Source organism: Phaethon aethereus (assembly GCF_964289735.1).
Source record: "Phaethon aethereus genome assembly, chromosome: 13".
Taxonomy (NCBI): Eukaryota; Metazoa; Chordata; class Aves; order Phaethontiformes; family Phaethontidae; genus Phaethon; species Phaethon aethereus.
Window position 1 is genome coordinate 3159611 of NC_138589.1, and position 25635 is coordinate 3185245.

The 25635-nt window shown below is 36.6% G+C and overlaps 1 protein-coding gene across 1 annotated transcript; it reads left to right on the plus strand.

Moving 5' to 3' along the window:
- Positions 1-852: 852 nt before the first annotated feature.
- Positions 853-25392, plus strand: SLC7A6 (solute carrier family 7 member 6; the record flags this gene model as incomplete). Its single annotated transcript, XM_082005721.1, has 9 exons — positions 853-2188; positions 5942-6067; positions 7873-8017; positions 10564-10687; positions 21386-21489; positions 22514-22610; positions 22864-23013; positions 23718-23901; positions 25298-25392. The coding sequence occupies exons 1-9, from the start codon at positions 1456-1458 to the stop codon at positions 25390-25392; spliced, it is 1758 nt and encodes a 585-aa protein (XP_081861847.1). The 5' UTR covers positions 853-1455.
- Positions 25393-25635: the final 243 nt, after the last annotated feature.

Consider the following 25635-nt stretch of genomic DNA (forward strand, 5'->3'; position numbering starts at 1 on the left):
CGTGAGTTGGAGATGAACGATGTAATGTGTTTCAGTAAATGATTTGTACTCCATTTCAGTAGAAGTTACTTTTTTATTGATTGAAAATAATCTTTATAATTTTCACATCTTTAAAACTATTGTAGTTCAAGGATGTCAAGTCAGATTTTCTGTGCTGTAGTATACAGATGTTGGCTTTAGTGTAAAGGAAGAGGATGATTATTAAGTTTTCCCTCCAGAAAGGTATGCCCCTAACTGCATGAGCAAAGCCTTTTGTGTTCCTATGTTACTGGATGCAGAGATGGATATGTAGTTTAGGTGATTGCATGTTGACCTTTCAGAATCCCCACACTCAGGGTTTTTGTTCTTTTAGTTGAGACGTTTATTGTTGGAATAACAAAAACTTTTGTAAAATTAGTGTTATCCCAAAAAAGCGTAAAAGCTACCCCCCCCTCCGCTAGATCAGCAGCTTTATTCTAATTGACCCAGACTTTTAAATTTTTCTGTTTTATAGTAAATGGATGAAGTATACACTGAGGGTTTAATGAGGAGCAGGGCAAATGAATGGTAGTCCCTTCTAGTAATTATGTAGGCCCTATTATTTATGTAGCTGATAACATAGTAATCAAAGGTACATTTGCAATTTAAGGTGGTTTCCATAAAAGACTGTTCCTTGAACAGATAATTTCTTGCTTGATCTTCTAGAAAAAGGGCCTTATTCAGAATTACTGCTAATTATCAGTATATTCTTGTGCTAATAAATGTTATTAGCAGTAACTTGCTTTTGGAAGGTATGAGAGAATTTCCTGGAGACTTGAGAAGAAGGTGGCTCTTTTCTCAATAGTCGATTCTGAAGCAGAGGAAGAAGTTTATTTCATTTCTGTCTTCTTAGGTACTGTTAAATACATTTGCTAATGGAGGAATTTTGATTGAAACTACTGTGGATTTTTTCATGTACAGCCTGCATTTACTAGATAACTCCAGGAAGTGAGGTAGTGGGAACTAGGAACAGTTTCAGGGACGGAGCAAACTATAGTATCAGTTAAAAGTCAAGAGTTGGATCAAGGGGATTCTGGAGTAAGTATCTCTTGATATTGCCCTTAGCAAGAGCCCACGCTGCATTAATAACATGTGCAACCCTGTTACTAGATCACTCATAACTTACATGTTTAAGTACAATAATTTGATAAATATATAATTTTTTTTTTTTTAGTCCTGCAATAAATCTATGTTCATGCTTAGACCTTCCAGCTTGGTCTTACAGTGCTTGCTTTTCTATATCACCTCACTTTGCTTCTCTCTGTTCTTTCTTCCTTTCAACATTGGAATCCATTAATTCTGTCCCCCCTATGTTTTTGGTTGTTTGGAGTTTTTTGTTGTTTTTTTTCCCTAAAGGTAGAAGTTCCTTTCTCAGTTTAAGTTACATTGGATATTGGAATTTGTCGCTTGCTCTGTGTGTGTTTATTTTAACTATGCATGAATTTAACTTTGTGTAAGAAAAATACAAAGCAACAAAAGGGAATTTCTCAATTTATATTTGTAAATCATAGGGTAAAAAGGTGGAAAGAAAATTTGGCAATAAAGTCCTGGGATAAAAAATTTTATAATGATTTCAGCTGTCTATATTTTGTTTTAGATTGTGATTTGGAGACGTGGAGAAATCGCAGTCTTTCCACAATGGGAGAAAGGACAGACTGTATGAAGTCGCATAGTTCACTGGCTGAATACAGCCCCGTCAATAAATCAGACAGGACAGATCCAAGTGACAGCTCTGAAATGCAGGATGGAAACCAAAATACAATGCAACTGAAGAAAGAAATATCTCTGATAAATGGGATAAGCCTTATAGTAGGCAACATGATTGGTTCAGGTATCTTTGTCTCTCCCAAAGGAGTTCTCATCTACAGCAAATCTTATGGATTGTCTCTAATAATTTGGGCAATTGGAGGGGTTTTTTCAGTCTTTGGAGCTCTCTGCTATGCTGAACTTGGAACCACTATTACGAAGTCAGGAGCCAGCTACGCATATATCTTGGAGTCTTTTGGGAGCTTCATTGCTTTTATCCGTTTGTGGACCTCGCTCCTAATTGTTGAGCCAACTAGTCAGGCGATTATTGCCATCACCTTTGCTAACTACATAGTTCAACCTTTTTTTCCTTCGTGTGATCCTCCATATTTGGCTTGCCGTCTCATAGCAGCTGCTTGTGAATGTAAGTATTTCTGGAAGTTTGCTATGGTGATTTTTTAATCAGGGTTGAGTTTTATTAAAACAAATCCTCCAAAATCCCAGAGCTGTTGCATGTTCAATCTGCAAGGATTGAGTTACAGTGGGGAAAAGAACAATTTCCAGCACATCGGTAACTTGCAGGTATTCAGTCAGTGAATTACCATTTTCTCATTCAGAAGCAGAATAAGGTATTTAACTCTTCCAAGTTTATTTACATGGCAAAAATGGGGGAAAGTTTGTTTTCCCTCAGAGAGGTATATTAAATCAAACCTTAAGATACTTTTGGTGCAGTCTGAGTTGTTGCAAAATAGCTCTTACGCTATAAATTCTGATGTAATGTATCTTACAATAGCTTCTCAATGTTGATATGCTTAAGTAATTACTCTGGTAGGGTTTCAAAAGATCATTCATTCAAGATTACTCTTTATGCTTCTGATTAACTATAACATCAGTACAACAGTACCTGTTGTAAAGCTTTTTTGAAAAGCAGAAATTTTGTGTGCACATAAAACATTGAAATGTTTGTAATCAGATAGCTGGCTCAGTCAATATAGAGGAACAACTGTCCACATGCTTCAAATAATGACTGTTCTGCTATATCAAGAGAATGAAACTGTATGATTGTACTGTGTGTCTTACTTAACTTTAAGTATTTCCTATTGAAAGTATTTATATACATATTTTACATTTCCAGTAAACAGTGAAAAATGTATTTCAGAGAGTCTGTATGGCAATCCTTCATGTACCGATCAGTCACCATGTGCTGTGGAGCCTGTCATCCCTACTGACGTGATGCTTTTATCATAAAGCTAATACAGAACTTGGCCTTTTTTACTGCCAACAATATGCTACAGGGAGGAGGTGTGCTGCTCCCAGCTAGTTCCTTTTAGAGGCAACAGGGAGTCTGTTGAAATAGCTCCAATGTTTTTTATTACAGTTGTCTGTGCAGGACTAGAAGAGGGGAAAGAGAGAGCAGTAGTGTGTGCTTCAAATATTTGACCTCTATAACTGTGAACATTATAGCTTCCCCTTCCATTTGTCTAAGTTAATTTGTTACTGTTGGGAAAGCACTAATGTGCTGGTCCAGGTCCAGGTAGTGGGAAGAATAACGACAAACTTCTTCCAAAAAATCTGTCAGCTTATTCAATTTTGTTCCCCCCGTCTTCCTCCTCCCTTCCAAATGTGTGTCCATGTTTTATTGTGACAACTGCAGGAAAGAAATGAAGGATCTGTAACGTCATGTTCACGTTCCTTAAACAGATACTGTCCCTAGGTATCCCAGCACAGATTCAGGAGTGTGGGGAAATCTGCTCTTCCATTTAAGATATCTCACATCTGAGGGGAGTTAGTCCTTATAAAAAACAGTTTATCAAAAAGCAAGAAATTAAGACAAAGTGATTCAATTAAAATGATTGTATAGTAAATGTAGAAAGACAATGTGATGTCCTCTACACTTGCTGTTAAGAGAGGAGATTTATCACCTTTTTCTTTAGTAGAGACATGTGACAGCAAGATCACTCTTATGTAGGTGGAACAACTTACTTTCACAGTCCATTTTATGGTTTAAGTGCTTGTTCTGCCCTGCTCAAGGTGTCAGTGCTGAGGCTCTCACCTCTGCTCTAACTTCATTTAGCTGTTGCTGTTAAAGCCTACACTTCTCACTGGCCTGGCAGGGCTGACGTGTGTCAAATCCTTACCTCTGGTTATGATTAATACTTTATTAATGAAGTTACTGGGAGTGGAAGTCTGAACATTGGTTAGGTACAGGTTGTAGGTGAGAATGGGTGGGTTTGTTGTGGGGTCTCTTTTTCTTTTATTTTCTTTGAACTGTAGTAATGACAATACTAGATCTAGTATGAGATCAGTCTTAGTGTTACACAGCATTACTTTGTCAATCATTTTGGCAATGGGGGTGGCATCTGGTGCTACAGAACTAAACTTGAGGGTTCTCCGGAACTTTAAGTAGCTAAATGATAATTAAGTTGAAGACATGAGAGAATAATTTTAGTAAAAGAAAGAGAGAGGGGATGTGGCTTATTCAACTTCTTGATTATCTTTTTTTTTTCTTTTAAGATATCAGAGACAGAGTAGCATTTCATCTGAAGTAGAGACCAAGCCCTAACTCACTAAAATAAAGAGTTAATAATAATTACTCCGACTGAAAGTTGCTTTAAAAAAAAAATGGCCAAAATAAACCCTGTGAGCAAATACTCTATAGATAATACCAATCATTAATACTGAAGAGCAGAGACCAAGCAGAGTTGTTTTTTTCCTGAGGGCTCTTTGGAAGCTGCAGCAGTCCTGACTTTTGAAATTTGATACAAGTGTTTTTCCCCTCATCTTGCCAAGCACAGTGGAATCTTGTACAACTATTCCACTTGGCCAGACTGTCTAGTATACTAGTGCCATTCTTTTGAGCTCATTACCTTTCTTTTGTTATCTTTTAAAAATTATTACTTTTCTATTTGGTAACTGTGCTAAGTACATTTTTATCTTAATAATATCACATTGTTCTTGGATTATGGGAAAGGTAGTAATTTATCACATCTTTTCATTTAATTTTGATTTGCTATTACCTTACTCCTTAAACAATCAAGTTTCGTTTTTATTTATATGCATATTTAAAATACATAGTACAAAAAAATTGTTTGGAGATAAAAAGTACAATAGAATATAACCACTTGTTTACTTGCTAGAGAAAAGAATGAGATTTGGGGAAAATATTTAAACTTCTGGGTTGGAATCAATAATGTAATGATAATCTATGTAAGAAAAATATGCAATGAATTAGTATTTTGTTCAATAAAGAATGCTGAAGATACTGAATCCCATTCAACACTCAGCATTTGAGTTCAGGCAGAAGTTGTCTGGCTTTCCACTGGAGGAAAAAGTAATAAATGCAAAAGCAAAATGTTGAGAGCCATGAGAACAATGTCTTTCAGCAATAGCTTGAAAAGTGTTTCTTGGGGAAGTTGGTCATATGAGTAAGTTTAGTCAGCCACTGTTACTAAAATGTTTGTGACATCTGAAAGTCTCACTTCAAGTTCCATTACAGTCTTGTGAAATAGGTCTGACATTGATTTATTTTGGGATAGAGGGAGGAACATATTCAGAATACTCATTACTTTCTACAAGTTCTTAAAAATCCAGATTAATGTTGTATTAGCTGTAAAGCATATGTTATTTGGTCAGATCTGTACTAACCTCATTTAGTAATACAGTTTAATACAACTGGAAAAGAGTGTTGACTTGCCTGTGACCTGAATTCAGTATTGCAAATACTCTATGGAAGGGGAAGGTAACAAGGAAGGGGAAAAATCTTTTTCAAACACTCTTAATATGTTTGCTTAAAGGAGTTTCTAGATACTCTTTCATTTACCAGAACAATACTGGTAAATTTAAATGAATAATTTCACGGAATGGTTTCTTTAGCTTCAGCATAGTTGCAAAATGCAGCTGATGAGGGATAACGTTAGGAAAACGGGCATACAATGAGAGCATGGGAAGGCCTTTCCTGCCATCTTTTGAAACAGCGTGTATTAGAACATATGTTTCCTACTGTTTTGCTTAAACCAGTGTGTTCTCAGTACCAGTGTATTTTGCTTAGTTTAACCTAAGTATTGGTATAACAGGTAAGTGCATACTTAGATTATAATTTAGAATCTTTGAAAAATTAAACTGACTGTTGTTCAAATAGTCTTTTAATTTTTCTTTTTTTATTTCTTCCCCCCCCCAGGTCTTCTAACATTTATAAATTGTGCCTACGTTAAATGGGGAACACGGGTACAGGATATATTTACTTATGCTAAAGTCACTGCTCTTATTGTCATCATCATAACTGGACTTGTTAAAATATGCCAGGGTAAGCTTATAAAATTAAAGTAAAGGTTTGTGTTTATCAATTAAACTGAGTAACTGGTCTAAAGACAGAAAAATACCTCTGTATGTGTTATCAAATGCCTCAATACAAGCATAATTTAGCCACTTTAAAAATACCAATAATGCCAATGTTTGGCATTATCATGATGTTGTATCATGAGAAGCTGTCCTATCTCAGTTGACTTTGAACTGGGTAAAAGAAGGTAACTGATTGCTCAGCAATGTGTGATTTACAGCCTGCAGTATGGAATAATGAAAACAGCAAAATACAGAGTTCGCAAAATACAATGGGAGCAGAGAAAGCTGTAAATTTCTGTACGGAATATGCTACTTTAGTGAGATCAACTGAATTTTAATTTTTTTTAATTAATTTTATGCCAGTCTGAGAGTGACTGAACTTAAAGTAAAAACAGATTTAAAGAACATGTAAGTAGATTTGTGAAAGAGCATCTCTTTTTTTTTGCTTAAATCCTATGTTCTTTTATAGCTGTTGAGAATTAGAAGGTCGCTGGGGTTTTGGAATTTGCTTTTTTTTAATTTGTGTGTGTGTTGGGAATTGTGCCTTCAAGTTACAGGAATTTGGAGCTTAGTTTTGTTCTTATCCTTTCCTTTGGGGAGAATATGTTGATGCGTTAGCTTAAAAAAAATCACCCTGCTTTCAAAGCTGGCATAAAGGTCTTTCCCCGGCAATCTCGCAGTTTGTGTCCTTTGCTCTAACGGGTTATTGTTGAAAGTCCATGAGGAAGGTAATTACTGTGAATGGAACAAGAATATCCATATGTGAGCACCCTGCTGGAGTGTTTAATCCCTAGCACATCTGCCCCTCCCTTGTTTTGTAGATACTGAGTTGGTTCACTACTAACTTCCTTGACATTGTCTCCCTCCTCTGTTTCTAACTCAGCAGTTACTCTCCTGTGTCTGTGCCAAGGAAATAGCAATGTCTGATTGAAGATAAAAAAAAGAGAAAGAAGCAAAGATATTTGAGAGGCCTCAAATATTTGCCCGGCCAGTTTTGATGGAGTCTAAAATGTTTCAGGACCAGGGCACATTTTGGAGTTACATAGTTACTCACCTTTCTGTATTTGGAGTTTTGTGTGTGTCTGTGTATGTAAAATAGTCAGAATATACAGAACTGCCATTGATGAGCTTCTTGTGACTTCCTTAAAGTCAAAAGATGGCACAAGTTCTCACAAATACTGGTGCAAAAAAAAAATAGAATTTTTCTCTTAGCTTGGGAAAATTTTATCTCAAGTAACAGTAATATTTAATGTTCTGTTAATTGTTCTCAGTTTTCTATTTCTAATAGCTAGAACTTAACCATCCATTTAGTTTTGGTGTTTTTATTTTTGTCATAATTGTCTAAAATCAGCTGTACTATTTGTTTTCTGCATAGGCTAAATGACTGAAAATTTAAAAGGACATAGAAGGATAGAGTGAATTATTGTATAAATATATATGTTATAAAAAATACATTTAGCTTGAGTACTGTCTTTGCCAGTTGTTTGTAGCTTAGCCTGAACCTAATGTTCCTGATTATTCTGTGCCGTTGTGGATGAACTAGGTGTTTAATTATAGAACAGTATCGTCCACAGAGAATAATTTTTAGTAGTTTAAATGCCATCCTTATTCTCATGGCGGAAGTGCAGAGTAGAATTGGAAAAAGGGCTTAATAAGCAGCTTTGGAGGAATTAGAGTTTCTGGGGTTTTTTGTATTTGTGTGCCAAGCTGAAAAAAATTACTTGCTATATTTTATTATCCTGTACTTCATTGCGTCTCTTCCACACACAGGACACTCATCGCACTTTGAGAACTCTTTTGAGGGATCGTCTTTTGATATAGGAGACATTTCCCTCGCGCTCTATTCTGCCTTGTTCTCTTACTCTGGTTGGGATACGCTCAATTTTGTAACAGAAGAGATCAAAAACCCAGAAAGGTAAACCTGGATAGTTCCCAGTTTGCTTGTTTTGTGGCTGTATTTCAGTAAAGAGTTCTGAGCCTATAAAGAAATGAGTGGAACTGCTCTATACTTAGATGGTGAAGCTGTGAACAACCACCAGCAAAGATTTACTAGTTTTAAAGTACATTAAAAATGGGGAGGTGGGGAGGAGATAAGAATAAATAAGTCTGGATGAATGCAGGATGCTGTATTCAGTGCTTGATAAGCTTTCGGTTCAAGATGTTGCTACTATAAATTACAAAAGGTATTAATATCACAGTGAAACAGTTACATAAGTGTAGTCTGTGCTGTGTTTATCTGTGCAATAATTATTTCATATTTGAGAATGTTATCTTTTCCATGAATTTATGCTCTAAAAGTGTGACTGACTAAACTAATCTTGTTCAGTTGTGAGTCTGTAAGCAGATGCCTTTTATGTTAAAAATAGAATCCCATTTGATCGTTTTACTTCCTATTATAAGCAACAGCTCAGATTGCTAAAACTGAAAGATGAAGAATGGAATAGAGATTTTTGTTTTTTTCAATTCTCCCAACTGATTTTGACTTTTGCATTTTGTTCTGTTACACTGGAGTTCTATGCTCTGCATTTATTTAACCAGGAAATTTATCTATTAAAAAGATAAAATAGCAGATAAGTATTTTAACTTTAAAAATAGCTTGTTTTTTGTCAGACTGAATGTTAATTGACAGTGTTTCCTTAAATTATCTTGCAGAGATTTATTATACATATTCCGAAGAGACATATGTTTTCTGTTTGCATCAGTCATTTAGTCCTTCAAATTGCTGTTTTCCACTGAAGGAGCTCCTCTTTTGAGTGCTGTTGCAATGCCTTTTCACCTTTTTTTAAAGTTAGTGTATTGTTCCGCGTTATCAGTTGGATAACTCTTGTATTAGATGCATTGTTTTGAAAAACAATTTTTCTCACAGGTTATTTAGCTGATGAAAATGTCTTTTGATTCATTTGCTATTTATAGGCATCAGTGCCTAACACAAGCTCCAGTCTTGGTAACAATTGTAGCTGATAAAGTGTACTTCAAATTCTAGCTTTCTACATTGACAATTCTTGGGAATAATGAGATGTTCCAGACTTCTAGAACATTATTCCAAAAATTACGTTCTTTTCATATTCACTTGATTCATAGTGCCCTCATGCTTGTCTAGTCAAAAGCTGCAATCCACAAGTTAAATTTGAAATTGTTTCTTGGCTTTAGTCTTGGGTGATGCAAAATCCTTAAAATGCCATTTCAGCTTTTTGTTCCATTATGAAGCAGTTGAATTAATTTCTAAGTGGTTTTCTAATTCTGTTTCTTTTCTGCACTGAGGTTCACAGATCTCTTACTGAGAGTGTGCAACCTGGTAGCAGTCAGAACTCCCAGTTACTAATTTACTGATGTATACGTGGGGGTGTAGTGTGGTGTGTGTTTTTCTACTTCCACAGTATCAGACAAACCCAGCTGCAGTTCTGGGCTTTGGGAAATTTTTGAAGAAACTTCCAAAGTGCATTTCATTTTTCTGCTTTGTTGGATTTTTGTTTTTTTCTTGTTGTTAATTGGAAACCATGTTCATGGCAAATGCTCATCCATGTCACCATGTTATGTTTGATTTCAAACTGGGCAAATGTGAGAGTAACACTCTCAGTTCTGCTTTCCCTTCTGAGACATTTGAATATCCCTGCAAGCTTTGGGGAAAGAAAAAGGCTGAGAAGAGACAGAGCCTAAAATTAAAAGTTTGCTTCTGCTCTGCAGAGTTGCTCCTTGTAGAGCTGCAGACTCAGAGCTCTAAGTTTATATCAGCTTTTCTTACCTGTTTACATCTAGAGTTTTGCAGTGTTTTTTATGTTACTCTAGAATTTTTTTTGCTAACTTTCTAGACATGTGTTTGCTAGTAAGATACACCACACCCTGAGATTCACAGCTGTGTAGCAGTTTTGGATCTGCCCTCTGCATGTTTACTTTCTGCAGCTATGCAGCCCAGTTAGTTTGTTTTCTGCAGTGATGAGTGCAGATGAGAAGATCAGGGGTTTGGTTTGGTTTAGTTAATCTCCCTACATCAGTTCTAGAAGTAGGTGCTAGAAGAACCCAGCATTCCTCAGGGAGAATGAGTGCAGTGACTCAGAGCTCTGCCCCTTTGGGTTCTAGTTGTGGTAATTAACACAACCAATAGGAAATAATTTAAAGCATGTAAATTTGAAGGCTATTATTACTGATCTGGAAACCCTGAAGTTAGGGTACTAGAAGAGCAGTTGCATAGAATCCCTTTTTACATGTAATTTGGGTTTTAAGTTACCACAAAACATTCAATTGTTTCCAGTATTCTGTATTAGAATTTCTAGTTTTTAAAGAAACCAAACTCTTCCAGAGATACTTATTTTGAAATCTTTATTCTGTCTTCATACCTTTTATCTCTAAGGTAAAGGATGCAAATAAGTAAGTTTATTCTGTTATTAATGGCTTAATTTTTTCCTGTGTTGTGGGTTTTTTGTTTGTTTGTTTGTTTTGTGTTTGTTTTGTTTTGTCTTACAGGAACTTGCCCCTGGCTATTGCAGTGTCTATGCCAATTGTGACTGTTATCTATATTATGACCAATATAGCTTACTATACGGTGCTGGATGTCGAAGCAGTTCTTTCTAGTGATGCTGTGGCAGTGGTAAGTTGACCACGTGGTATTTTGCTATATTATTCACTTTTCAGCTTTTAGGGATGCATTTCATTTGGAGGCACAAAACAGGAAAAATCCCTAGTTTATTTTAGTACTTCGCTGAATACAGAAGGACAGAAAAACTAGTCATGAATAATTTCATCTTAAATAGGCAAGTAGTTAATGAAATTACATATAATAATAATATATTGTCAGAGTTATTAAAACAAGCACAGGTGCATCTTGTTAATGTGTTTTGTGAAGATGCTAATTAGACTTGTGCAGTTTGAACTGATTGTAAATTAGACTCATTAGGACATAATTGTCTTCTCTGTTACTTCATGCTGCACTATTTAGAAAGCTGGAGCGGTACGCAAAGCAGTATTGCACTGAGATACATTCTGCTGAGCTAAGAATTGGTGCAATGCTGTAAATGGATATGTTGCAGCTCAGCTATGACAAAGTTTAGCTTTGTATCTCTTTCAGTAACTTAAATCACTGTCTTCCCAGCATTGTGTTAATACTAGTAACTTTTAATATTTTGAAATTAATTATTTTTGTGTATGAATGGAAGTTTGAATCAAATTAAAATATATAAGCTTCTTAAAGTAAAAGCTGGTCAAAACATGTTTTATACTTAAAGCTAATCATTAAACAAAAGTGAAGGTTTTTTTTGCCCTGTAGCTAGTGAATTAATTGGATAGTTCTGGTTACTATATCCTTTAGACTTGAGACTTGGAAAATTTAATCTTTTGGGTTATTTAAATCAGAGGAAAAGAAACAGCTTTCCTCCCTTTTAGATTTCCAGTTGGCTTCTAAAATTTAAGTAGTTAGACAATGGACAGGGAGTTTTAAATATATCAAAACGAAGGAAGTATTCACTCTGTTCCCACAGAGGATTACTATGATTAAAATCTGGTTTAGCAAATCAGCAGACTCTTTATTTCAGGTATTTAGGCAGATGATTCTGCAAAAGCACTTACTTGACTTTCAAACTTGAGAAATATTTATATTAAATGTAAGCTTTCAAAATAGTTTGTGGTAAATGTGGGCTGTAACTTGTTATTTCAAAAGTAATTATGCAGATGTTTACTTCAAAATGTATTGAAAGTAAATAAATTTTAATTATTTTCCTCTTTTTAGCTTGAATATGGAAATACAAAGTTGTCATAAAATACACTGTGAAAAACTTCATAAATCACTTCAGCATGAAACAAAACAAAATAAGGACAGAAAATATTTAATTTTGAATCAGCATATGCTAAGGGGTAATAAAATCTCCAGGAATATCTATCTCTGTTGTAGGCTATGTTACCCCATATAAAGTGCCTTCCGGTGACTCATAATGGAATTTTAGTTCTTGTCTAGGATTAATTAATCCAGACAAAATTAAAAGCCAATACATAGTCCACTGTCCATCCTGACTTCTGTAATGCAATATGCTATGGTTTTTTTCTAACAAAGACTTGGGAAATACACTCCTTTGACAGCAATGAAGTTCTGCAATCCAGCCTATCCCTAAGAGTATTCTGGGCCTACTCTACTGCTCCTGGCCTTTGTCATCACAGAGGTTTATACAGCCGTTTGGTGAACGGGATCAGGAAAACTGATCCACCCTGGGAGATTGGGGGAATGATTCCCTATGTTGCTGTACACGGCAAGTGGTAGCACTGCAGCAGCAGTGTGTGGCCAGATGAAGGAGGGACAACAGATGCCTGAACCTTACTACACATGTGAAACCCAGGCCTAAATTGTTATGGTTTTCTATACATTTCATTTAGTTGTTCTTTGACATTGTTCTTGACCAAAAGTGAGGGGTTTTTTTGTGTATGTGTGTATACATTTGTGTATATACACATGCTGGGTAATTTTGCGTGAAACTGTAATACTCTGAACTGGACAGATCAGATCTACCTCTCTAGTATAGGATGCATCTGGGTGTGGAAGAGGAGAAAGGAAGACGTAAGAATGATATAAATCCTTAGTCTGATTGCATGCAGAGATACTGGGCGACCAGGGTGAGAATGAAAAAATATGTTTGTGATTTCCAAAGTTACTAGGGGATTTACTTCTTGTGCTAGTTTTAATGAAACTTAATAGGATGAATGACTTTGGAAGTCTAGAGCTATGCTTTTTCACTAGATCTTGGGATTGCCAAATACTTGCACTTAGACTTAGCATTAGTTAAATTTTTAAAGGCATTGCTGCTGAGACGTCTCATCAGCTGGCAAACAATAGTCTTTTGAATGCCACTACTTATATACCTTTTAGAATGACAAGGTGAAAGTGCAGCTGAAGTTTAAGACTTAACACATGATTCATTAAAGATTCCTTTTCATTGCTGATATGAATTTAATTGCACAGCTTTATGAAACCAACTTTAAGCTCGATCTATTAATACATTAGCAAGTAGCATGGACCTCTGGAAGGATGTCTGTAGAGTGGAACAGTTGACACTGAGGACCTGACGTGCACACTGTACATACTTCAGAGGTATTTTACTTCGGAGTACCTCTGATGAGGTCCGGTGGGACTGAATGCTTATGTGTGGTTGGATTGCAGTAGGTAAGCTCTTGAAGTGCATCTTTCAATTTAGCCTGTTCTAAAAGGGAAGCTCCCTTTAGCTCTGATGCTGAACATGTGAACCAAAAAGCAGTAAGTGGCAATAATGGGGAGAGTTGCTTCAAAAGTGCACTTGCAGTCCAAATTAAAACGCTCATAATGCACCCATAGTTTTCTAGTGAATAAGGAAAAAAAGAGCTAATGACTATAATGGTCTGTATTTGAAAACGCTGCTATAATACAGAAATGTAAAAATCGTCATAATGAAATTTGGGTGGTGGAAGGGAATTTTATCCACAATGGAATCTTGGGACATTGTGGTCAGTGGATGAGTGAGAGAGAGATGAGAATTAAGCCAATCCAAAAACTAATCTGAGGAAAATGAGCCACCAGTGATCTGCTCTTATATTCTACATGTGATACATGGTACAGATTGCTGTAGTTTCCTTATTGCCCTCTATGTAGTTGTAGGGTGAAAATTACAATAATGATTTTTTAACATGGTAGTAATATTGCTGCATTTGAGAGCATTTTGTGTAGTAAAGGAAGTGTTAAATTTAATGGAAGGAATGGAGTAGCTTTCTCATATTCATTTCAGTCAAGTGGCTTTGAGCTGGGAAGGGGGGGTAAGGCTATTTCCAGTTTCTAAATGATGAAAGTAAAAGTTATAAGTAAAAGAAATACCAATAATAGTGTATCTTTGCGCATGACCTTGCATACTTTTTTTCTTGGTGCCTGTGAGGTGAAAGAAGTCTTACCAAGGGATGATACGGAACAAAATGATGAAATGTCCGTCTTTTACTTCAGTATTAGCTTCATTGTGGTATAGTCCCAGTGTCAGGGCTAAGAAACTGATGTTTTTAAGCTTTTTTTTGTTCAAGTAATTAAATAATACAGTAACAGCTAGCTTAGAAGTTCTGCACATGCTCTTCAGACAGTTGCTGGTCGTGTAAAAATGACTTCCTTTTTCAAAGATTCCTGCCAGAGTTTCACAGTTGACTTCTGTTTTACCTCTTTATGCAAACCATCACAACCCTTACTGTTAAAGTTTATGCATATGAAGCCGTTACTCTGTAGCATAAATGCACTTAAAATTTCTGCTTTTAATTATTTATTTTATCTCACCTTCCCCTGTCACCATACAACTCTTTTTTCACATCTGAGATTGCCGTTGTATTTTTTGTTTGTGAAGAGGGCAGCTGGGTCCACAAGCACTTTTTGGTTTGCTTCATCTTCTAACAGGAAAGAACATGCTGGCTGCCAGTGCATAGCTTGTTACCTGCTTCCTGTGTTTGGTCATGCCTGGGGTTTTTTGACTGAGCTTATACAATAGGTGATACTTGGCAGCTACCTTCTTTTATTTTGAAAAGCTAAAAATGATTCCTGGTTTAAGCACTGTTGTTGTCCTGCATAGCTGGCTGTCATCTTCCTTGGAGCTGTACAGCTTTGTAGATTGAGGATAAAGATGACGACTTCAGTTTCATCTTTGAATACCATCTTGTGAGTCTAGCATTGATGAATCCAAGTTACCCTGGTGTACTCATATTCTAGAGCAGACTTGCTTTACTTTGACATACCCTCTCCGTTAATGAAACAGGAATGTGGGAGGCTGTGTGTTTTAGCTGTTTTGTTCTTCTTCGGTGTATAGTTTAACAAATCATGAGTCTCTTTCTTCTAACTGAATTCAGCCAGAAATTCTTAAGTTACTCTTAGACCTTTTGGGTATTGCTTCTCTTCCTTCATTTGGCCAGTCACAGGCTTCTTTTCTGAAGAAGAAAATCTGTTTGTCTTCAGCTGCCGGTGTCTTGTTTACCACCTTCGCTGCCACTGGCACCTCCTGGTAAGGTTCCTTTGGATGAAGCGCACATTCTGTACCTTATAATGGAAGAACTCTTCATGAGGGTCAGGCAGTTGCTTTTAGAAGTGAGCTGTTTAATAAGTCATTTGCCTTCTTTCTTGGAGCTAGCCGTAATTCACTGCCAATGCAACACTCCTGTTGCCAATTAAGTTCTCTGGCTTTGGAGGCCAAGCTGAAGTGTTGAGCAAAAACTTGAAAGAGTGCTACATAATATTTGCAATATGAGAAAGGTAAGAGACTCTGGAAAATATTGAGCCCTTATTCTACAGCTGGCTATTAAAATGCTAAGAACAGGATAAACACCTGAGAAGATTTAGATCAAGTATCTTCAGCACCTCGATGAAGACATAAACGAAACTGTTTTACTGTTGGAGCTGGCATCTGTAATCTTAATGTGGGCCATGCAGAAGAGACGTGTTGCATGTAGTGGACATGCAGTATATTAATGCAGTAGAGTAATGCTGGTTCCCCATACCATAAGATTGTATTGGGTGACCTGAAGATGAAGAGAGATCTAGCACTGCACTGATACCATTTTCTTCAAGAAAAGGTATTGCCAATACAAGGAGAGAATTATGTCCGTTTGAGTAGAATCAATCAACAGAATGGTGGTTGAAACAAGAATTACAGGAAACCTGAACATTTAAATTGCTTTCTTTGCACCTTTACAATTCTCTGACTCTTGTTTTCAGTTGATGTGTACCCTCTTTCCTTTCTTTAATCTATGTGACGTTAAATCTAATTTGGTCAAACTGGACAGATGTCATACAGTATCTTGACAAATGTAATCTATGGCAGTGGAAGAAAACATCATCTACTCAGTGGCTTTTTTGCATGTGTGGCTTCCTGATTGCCATAAATCATAGTTTCTTTGTTTCCTTTAGGAAGTAGCTCCTTAAAGACCTGAGAAGATTAAAATTGAGAAAACAGATACTAGTTCTGACTGCCAAATCTTCCTGTAATTTGTGAATATATTTATACTCTGCCTCAAGAGAAAAGTCAAAGCAGAATTAATTGCACTTCCAAGATACTAGTCAGATTGCTCATGTATATTAATCTCCTTACTGCTATATGTGACTTTCACGGTGAGAATGTTACAGAACTGAGCCTGGAAAAGCTTGCATGTGCAATAGGATCTTGAAATGAGCGACATAAAGAGGCTCAGTAGATACCTTCTAAGACTTCCTGATAGAAACACCTCATAATCTTTGGGTATAGTTCTGTATAAGTTTCTTATTCATGTTAGACTACATTCTCTTTGCATTTGTCCATCTGATCAATATTGTTCAGTGCTTTGCCAGCCTAGCATGTGCTCGCAGCTCCATATGCTCTCAGTGTAGTCTGATGTTTTTTGTGTGCCTCTAAGTGCACTTTTTGTGTGCAGCTAAGTGTGATGAAACAGTTCTCATCTTGTGATTTGTAACATAAATGTGGTTCTTTCTAATCATCTGTGTGCCTGAATTACCGGGTGTGAGGCAGTATCCTGTGTATTTTGTTGTGGCAGCTCTTTATGCAAGGCAATTCCTGCTGCTTTTAGTTCAACCTGTTTGTACAGAACTTTGCTTGGACCTTTAAAAGGACAAAAAAGTGTTCTTGCAAACCATTCACAAATTACCAGCTGATGATCATGAGATCAAACTAACCTAAGATAAAAATAAAATGTAGTTAAATAAGTCATTCATGTCTTGAAACAAAGCTGTAATTCAGTTTTTTACCATTCTTCTGGGAGTAATGTAGCATTTTAGTCATGACGAGATGAGGGCAGTTCAGCTGAGAAGTGCATGGCTGGAAGCTTCTTCCTTCATTATTATTCCCTGTTGATGGTTTGGAAAAAAATCAGAACTAAGGGGAACAATTCGAGGTGCATGTCTTTCTACAGTGTGCGTGTATATATGTGTATCTTACATGTTGAATGGATGGGAGGGCATAAAAGGACTTTATCTGTAATTGCAAGTGCTGTAGCAGCCACTGAATTCTCTTACTGTTTCCTAGCTGTTAGAAGCAGTTATAGTTCAAGTCTGGACTACACGACTTGTCAGACTATAGCAGAGATGACAATTTAATCTCTTAATCCTTCTTGCTCTTTAGACTTTCTCAGAAGAAACCTGAGAAGAAATCCATCCCCATAGTGGTGGCTTTCTCCTGTTATGGCGGACTAAATGCTTCTGCTATAGCTGCCTCCAGGTAGGCTCCTCTGTCATCCTCCACATACCCTTATGAATGCTCCATTCTCTCCCCTGTTGCCAGCTCATTTGTTTTTATAAATGCACTTCACTACTCCCAGAAGTAGTGGTAGTTAAAGTGGAATTGGTCAGGTGCTCAGTTCAGAGCCCAGGTCTAGCTCATTTGTGGAGGATCCATGATTGCGGTTTTATCAGAAAGCAGCCACTAACTCTTCTCTCTCCCTGTTTTGGTTTTTGGGTTTGGTGTTTTTTTTTTTTTTTTGCCTCTTGGTACAGTGCACGTGGTGTATGTGCTTGATTGCTTTTTGTACTTTTCTCTGCCCTTTCTTACACAAAATAACTTTCTGACATGCGCACAGTTGAATGCTTATTGTGGCCACTTTTACTTACACTTCAGTAACACTTTCTGCAAGAAACACTGTAGAGATCTTTGGTTTTGTCATTGTTCACAAGAGAGTATAGCTCAGCTTTGGAGAAGGCATTTCTTGGCATCTGTTAAAACGAGAGTGTTGAAGGATTTATAAATGTGTATTCTGAAGTCTAAAAGTGTGTTTATTGTCTGAGTAGTAATACGTGAACATGACTGATTTTTATGCTAGAAGTGAGGGTGAAACCCTGTCAGAAAACACCTGCGTAAAGGCAGGTTAAGCTAGTTAATATCACTAGAAAGTTTAGACAGACTCCAGGTACCTTTCAACTTTGTTTTGCTGAAAGATCCTTTTGCAGGCAGATCTACTTAGCAAACCAAGCCGAACTTTCTAGATCATCCTCAATTAAAATACTTTTTTGCCTTACCTCACTTAGGGAAAAGTTAAGCTCTTGAAGTTAATGCTCCACCCTTTGGTCTCTCAGGAATCACAACTGCGACATTAGAAAATACATTGGAAATGACAGTGTTTGGTAAAGGCTGTCACTAGGTTATTCTCTCTTTCAAAGAGGCTGACTTGTACAGATCTAGGGATGTTAATTATTTGACTTTAAGCTGGATCATCAGGTGTTATATGTAGTATAGCTTGCATCCAGAATACATTGAATCTATAACGTCTTGATCTGTGTATAATTTGTGGCAGTGATAGCATAGCTTTGCCTTAACTCTTTGTGGTTTTTACCGCTTATATGAGCAATTGCCATTTTCCAGGATATGTGAAACAACATTAGCATATCTTAGAAAGATTTGGTATACATTATAGGATGGAAACGGCCTTTGAGTTAGTCCCACATCTGGCATTTCACACTGTCCCATTACTAGATGTTTCAAAAGGAAATGGGAAATGCTTGCAAAGAACAAATGCCAACCTGGGGCTTGGGGGAAAAAACTTCTCCAAATTACATATTAGGTAACTTGCCTCCTGCAGCATAAGATTATATTCATATGTTTTCTCTCTCCTCTTTAACTTTAGCTGTTAATATTACTTATCTAAATGCTTATCCTTTAGACAACCTTACTAAACATCTTAATTCTCTAACATCTTGTTGAGTGAGTTCTGTATCTTAGATTTGCATATTAAAAAAAAATCCTCTAGCAGTTTTAAGTTTGGTGTCTAGTAATTTCACATGCTTTTTGGCTTTGGAAATCAGCAGTCCAGGTTTAAATCATCCTTTAAAATATTGCAACAATTATTGCCTGTTAGATTTTTCATCTTGTCCTCTTTCTTAACTTGTTCTGGAGAAGTTGTCTTGATTCATTCACTGGATCATTATGAATTACATTCTGCTTTGGGAGACACGGTTTCTCAGAGCTGCATTTAGATCCAGTAAGGACCCGAGAGAAGCACTGTGTTCTGTGTGTTCTGCAATTATTTATTCTTGGGCAGCAGAAATCTTTCATATACAATACTGTAAATTAGTTGCTCGTTCAATTTCAGTTGACTGAAAATGGATACTCCATGGTATACAGAACACATTTCTTATGGCATGGTCTTTAGTGAAATTGATATTCTGATTTCAGCGTGATAGAATTCATACATGGATTAGTTATGTTAATTTTTGTAATTTCTGTGGGAATCTGTGTGTGTGCATTTTTCCACCCATGTTGAAGCTCCATTTTGAGGGAAGCTATAGTAATATGTATAAACTAAGAGAACTCAGGAAGAGAGGTGCTTTAGTAAGAATCAGGGTGACTAACACAGTTGATGCATTGACTTTGAACCTTTTGGCAAGGTTCCCATTGAAGTGATTATATGCTTTTGCATTGTCCCTTAGCAGCAGGAAATCCTATCTGCCTTTGCTGAGGCTCAACTAAATACACAAAAAGATGGAATGAATTTTGCTTTTTAGTGTAGATGATGGTTTACAGCTAAGCAGAGTTGGATTCTGAACCTTAACCTGGATAACGTGCTGAAAAAAGCACTTTGTCAACCCAGACAAAGAACAGGAAACTTTTTACTGACATAAGCCAAAGCTTGGCCAGTTATTTTTCTGCGTTTTATGGTTTAAAGATTGATGTTATATGCAGGGTTTTGTCTCATGAAAATCAATATTTCATTTCACACACACACAAATTATATTAAGTCATTTAGGCTTTTTTGACCTACAAAACCACCCATAAAATAGATCATAATGAACTGCTTTTGGTTATCTTGTTCCTGGAGTAATTAAATGAAGATTTGACCATTGTTAAATCCAGATAGCTTTGTATGCTACAAACAAAGGCTGGTTCTGAATGTTAATCCACTTTGACTGAACTTCATTAGTTCATAAATGATGAAGACCAATAGTTTAAAGGGGACATCAAGGGGGAGGTGTTTCAAAATACTAAAGTATTAAAAAGTTAAGAAAATTTTAGTAATAGAAAAGACAGACCTGCAGAAAACTGAACTAATATATATGATTTTTGTGTCTGAGGATATTGAAATTGATAAAGCAAGAGAGCACTAAGAAGGTGATTAGGGAAAGGTTCATAAAAAGGTTTAGATTACTGCCACCTGCTGAGATGTAAAATATTCTGATACCCACAAAACCCTTGGGGTTTGCTTGAATACCACTTATATGTAAGTGGTACATACAGCTTTTTGTTACTATAAACAGTGATTTCATGCTGTCTAATGTAGACATGATCCTTTTGCTACCATGACGGTTAGTTTGCTTCAGTAAAAAAGAAATCATAAGAGTAATTTAGCTATCAGTAGGTAGAATTGGGATAGGAGGGCTTCCACCCATGTCCTCTGAACACAGCATGAGCAATTTTCTGCTTAACTTCAAACATGCTGATGTTCAGACATGTACAGTGCTTATACCGAGATGGGATTTAGAATAACTGTCAGTCTTCATGTGTTAAATTTCTTGACTTTTCAAACATTTTGTCTGATATTCTCTCTCTGTTTTTTCTCCATCCGGGAGGCTGGACAGAATTGACCAGGACAATATCTTGAAAATTATTAATGATTTTCATTGTAGGTCCCAAATCACTGGCAATTGATGACTCTTACCACTTGCTGTGAAACTTTGATGTTCCTGGCTTCTTGGTTTCAGAGCTCTATCATGTGAAGTCACAGTTGGCCTGCAGTTGTCTAGCAGCATTAACAAATGACTGCTAATTAGATTCTTGCTCTGCCATTTGCCATGTTGTGCGAGTAGAGCCCAGAGGCCCTGCTGGTGGAGGTAAAGGAAAAGAAAAGGTTGCCTGGGAAATTGAAAAAGAAGGAAAATAAAATCGATTCATAGAATAGTGAATATAAAACAGTAGGTGAGATGGTTGCTGTGTTTATAATCTGCAGTATGGCACTTCCTTTTTTGGATATGTAATTATATTTTTGTCCTTTATTCTCTGTAGTCATTATGTTACACTTGAGTTCTGTAGTTCAGTCAGAGAATAAAATATATTAGGGTTGGTGAGAAAATTCTAAAACCATTTTGTTTTCCTTTGAGCATTATTTTTGAGAGCAGAAAATGTGAGTTCAGGTGCTTGGCTAAAGAATTTTGTGCTTATTTAGAATCCATAAATTAATGAAAAAGCTATGTGCTTCTTTGTGCTGCATTATGGAATGTCCTTACTATACTACTGTCTTTCCATACAAACTTCTTACAAAAGCGTTGATGTCATTGTTTTAATTATGGTGCTTTGCAGATATGTTCATGTTTCCTTTTTCTTTTCCCTTTCATTAGACATTTGCTGATCAGGTATTTGGTATCTTCAGCTGGACAATTCCCATTGCGGTAGCCTTTTCTTGTTTTGGGGGACTTAATGCTTCAATTCTAGCATCATCAAGGTAGTGCATATCTCTTTCTCTTTGACAAATGTTCATGAGTATTTTTACATGTGACCGTTATGCTCATCTGTTCTGAGAATGGCAAAAATACTCTTGTAATCAAATCTATAATGAATAGCCACAATAAAATACCAGACCTAAATAAACCCTACGTGTGTGTACATACACCCTTAACACTACCTTACTTCCCCGAAGTGTTCCTAGCTGTATGCAGAGTGCAGTTAAAGATCAAATGAACATTGGTCTGTGTGGTGAGTCCTCAGGCATTCTGATTATTTAGATTATCTTCCATTTCACTTGATGCAATAATTTTAGCAAGCTCCTGTTTTCAAATGTATTTACTTAAAACTTACTGACTTTTAAAAAAATCTTAGTATCTTTTTCTCCTTAAAAGTTGCTGCTGCTATTAAGCTGCAGTCAAAAAGCTTAGGATACAGTATAGAAGCTTTTCATCTGAGCACTGATTATGAATGTGACTAGTGAAAGTTTTAACTAGATTTATTCAGGCACTTTAACATCCTTCCTGTCCATTGAATGTATGTGCAATGCCTTTGTACTGAGAACAAATATGAACATGATCTGGTGAAGTAGTCAATGTAGAACAATTTGGATAATAAAATGATGTGTGCTTGTTTTTTGACTATGTGTTTGGGTGAACTCTTTTAGAGACCTGGAGATCTCTTCTGGTTGGCATTGAAAACTATTCTGCTATAAGCTGGAATGTTTTCAGCTTTAGCTTTTAGAATTTTTTAAAATAGCAGAGATTTATTTCAGTTACTGTAGAAGTTTTCTATTTTACCTGTAGGATTGTTTTTTAAAAATGGTGTTAACAGCATGTTTCTAAAAGCTTATATATCTTTTAATGGTTGTTGTACAGTACATCTTTACAAGAAGGCTTGAATCCATGTTCCAGTTTAAAGGATGGAAATTAAGTGGTGTAAATACTTATTTTGACTGGTATTGTTGTTTGATTTTCTGTAATACATTCTCTCTCACTTATGGCCTTAACTTTTTTTTTTTTTAGGCTATTTTTCGTAGGATCTCGAGAAGGTCACCTTCCTGATCTGTTGTCTATGATCCACATAGGGAGGTTCACACCCGTGCCAGCACTGCTCTTCAATGTAAGTTGTTACTGCTTTTCTTTTCAGCCGTTCAGATGTGACTATATGAATTAGTTAAAGGAAATCTTTTTAAAAGATCATGAGAACTTCAGATTTACTGTCATAGAGGTGATTCCTGAGAGTGATTTTTGAGCCATAAAATCATGCCAAACACCAAGGAGTGAGTATGAAGTGTTGCTTTCAGGCAAAAAGCAGTATAAACAGTAAGTTTCAAACTTCTGTTGTTCATCTCACTCTTGTTCTTTTCTGACAGTGTGCTATGACCCTTATTTACCTGGCTGTGGAAGATGTCTTCAAGCTTATTAATTACTTCAGTTTCAGTTACTGGTTTTTTGTTGGTCTGTCTATTGCTGGGCAATTATATCTACGTTGGAAGGAACCAGATCGACCCAGGCCTCTTAAGGTAATGTTTACTTACTACAGAATTGTTTAAAATCCCTGTCTTCCACATAATGTAAAAGTACTGTCTAAAATCTGGACCATACATGTTATGCCTGAAGGTTACAAATTGATCAGGACGTAGAACACTGCTTCCATTTTATATTGTACCATGAAAGCTAGCTTGTCTGCTAGGTAAGAAAAAGTGATTGTTGTAGTAGTATATTCTTTCATTATATGTTAGTTCAATCAGTATCCCTTCTATCAACTAGAGAATGTGTCAATAACGCTAATGTAGTCGTTTGCCTTCTTTCTTGGATTAGAAACCTCTACTTAGGAATGCTTAAGTTAATTAATTCTGGCAATGTGGACCACATTTAGCTCTGATGGTGTTTCAGTTCAGTATCCGATCCTCTTATCACCTTGATACTTTACACAAAAAAGTAATTCTTGTTTCCTGTGTTTTATAAAACACTTCATGCTGATACATAGTTTCTTTCAACACAGCAGAGTTCCCGTACTTCATTACTTTTGCAATTTTTAGCAGCAGTTCTGTTCAAGAATTATTCTGCAATTTGCTTACGGTTCCAAATAGATGTGTAAGAGGAAGAGCAGATGATTTAACAAAGTGGAGTTGAGAGGGAAAACTCTGTAACTCTCACCAAAATGTTTGTAACTGTAGACAATGAGTATTTCAATAACATTCTGTTCTGTTTTTTCTGTCTGCAGCTCAGTGTGGCTTTTCCAATAATATTTTGTATATGCACAGTATTTCTGGTGGTAGTGCCACTCTATAGTGACACTATAAATTCATTGATTGGAATTGCCATTGCTTTATCTGGAGTTCCAGTCTTTTTCTTGGGAGTCTATTTACCTGCATCAAGGAGACCTCAGTTTATCAACAAGATTTTAGGTAAGCTTCTTTGTAGATGGAGATTTTATTAGGAAAGAGGAAAATTAAATAAGTGAATCTTCGTTTGTTGATGAAAAGGGTTGTGGTCTAAGTAACCAAGTAACCACAGAGCTGCTTGCTCACCAGCACACCCCAGCAGGATGAGGGGGAGAATAGGAAGGGCAAAGGTAAGAAGACTTGTTGGTCAAGATAAAGACAGTTTAGTAAGCGAAGGAAAAAAACCCTGCTGCTGGAAAGGCACTTACCACCTCCCACAAGGAGACCGATGCGCAACCAGTCTCCAAGCAACGGCCACCTTGGAAGACACCCTCCCACTTGCATGCACTTCTTCCTCTGCCCCTGTTTTTATTGCTCAGCGTGACATCATACGGCATGGAATATCCCTTTGCCTAGTTTGCGTCAGCTGTTCTGGCCATCTCCCCTCTGAACTTCCTGCCTGTCCCCATCCTGCTGGTTGCAGCGAGGGCAGAGTGGGAGGGGGAAAAAGCCTTGATATTGTGCACTCTTCAGCAATAGCCAAAACATTGGAGTGTTACCAACCCTGCTTGAGTGACAAATCCAAAACAGAGCACCATGTGGGCTGCTATGAAGAATGTTAACTGCATCCCAGGCAGACCCAGTAAAGGGGTATACTGATTTTATGTATGTGTTTTACACCCAGATTTTACTGTATATTTAAAAGACCATCCACTTTCTACAGACTTTGTCCTCAGTTTTTCTGCATTTCTCTTTAATCAAGCACATGAAAAGTCTTTTTCTTAAGCAAAGTTGATGACTACGAAAGGGCTGGACATTCTTGATAATGCAAGCTAACTGTCTTGCTTTACTGAATCAGTTGCTTGAAGATGGATAGATTTTATGTCAGTCACAGATGGAATTCTGCCTTGTATTGAATTGCTGCAGCTAAATTATACATTTCTCTCCAGCAGTACACCGTTGTCATTGTTACTACGTGAGAAAACCATGATGAGGGATATGGAATGGAAGGTTTATAGCATAATCTTAGAATGCAACAGGTTGTGGTGCTGCAGCAGATAGTGAATATATAAATAATCTGTAATCATGTCACTTCCCTGTGTGCTATTTGAAGTTCTTGTTTTATTCTGTTATTGTACCAATTTTACACTTCTAATTATAGAGAAAAAAAGATTTTACTTCAGTTACTTGGTGGGGTGCCTAGAAGAACACCTTAGGATATAAACAGAACAGTTTTAAAGAAATGTTTAAAGAAATCAAGTGGAAGACACTTTCTGCATGAACTTCTCTCATGTGTTTCCCTTAAAAGAAGTGAGGCAGCATTCTTGACAACTAACTTTCATTAGCCAGATGCATGTTGTGTAATTAGAGTTGAGATAGGTGGCTATTCTTCTGACTTATCTTCAAATTTTTTCTGCAGGTGCAGTCACACGAAATATGCAGCTGCTCTGTTACTGTGTTTTAACAGAGATGGACACAAATGAAGAAAAGAAGTTAGAAATCAAATCCAACTAAAATTTCAAAGCCATTACAAGAAACAGGAGGGAGGATAAAGCAATTATGACAACAAAAGGGAAGAGATGGAACTGGAAAGAACGTGAAAACTGTTTCCAGTGGTCTTTCAGAAACATTGAAAATGTACTTACTTGCAGTTGGATTCCCACTAAGGCATGCCCTCACGTCACCCTCCTAAACTGTGGCATATTTTCAGGGCATGTTTTCATTGGATAATGATTACCTACTCATTTCAGGCACACA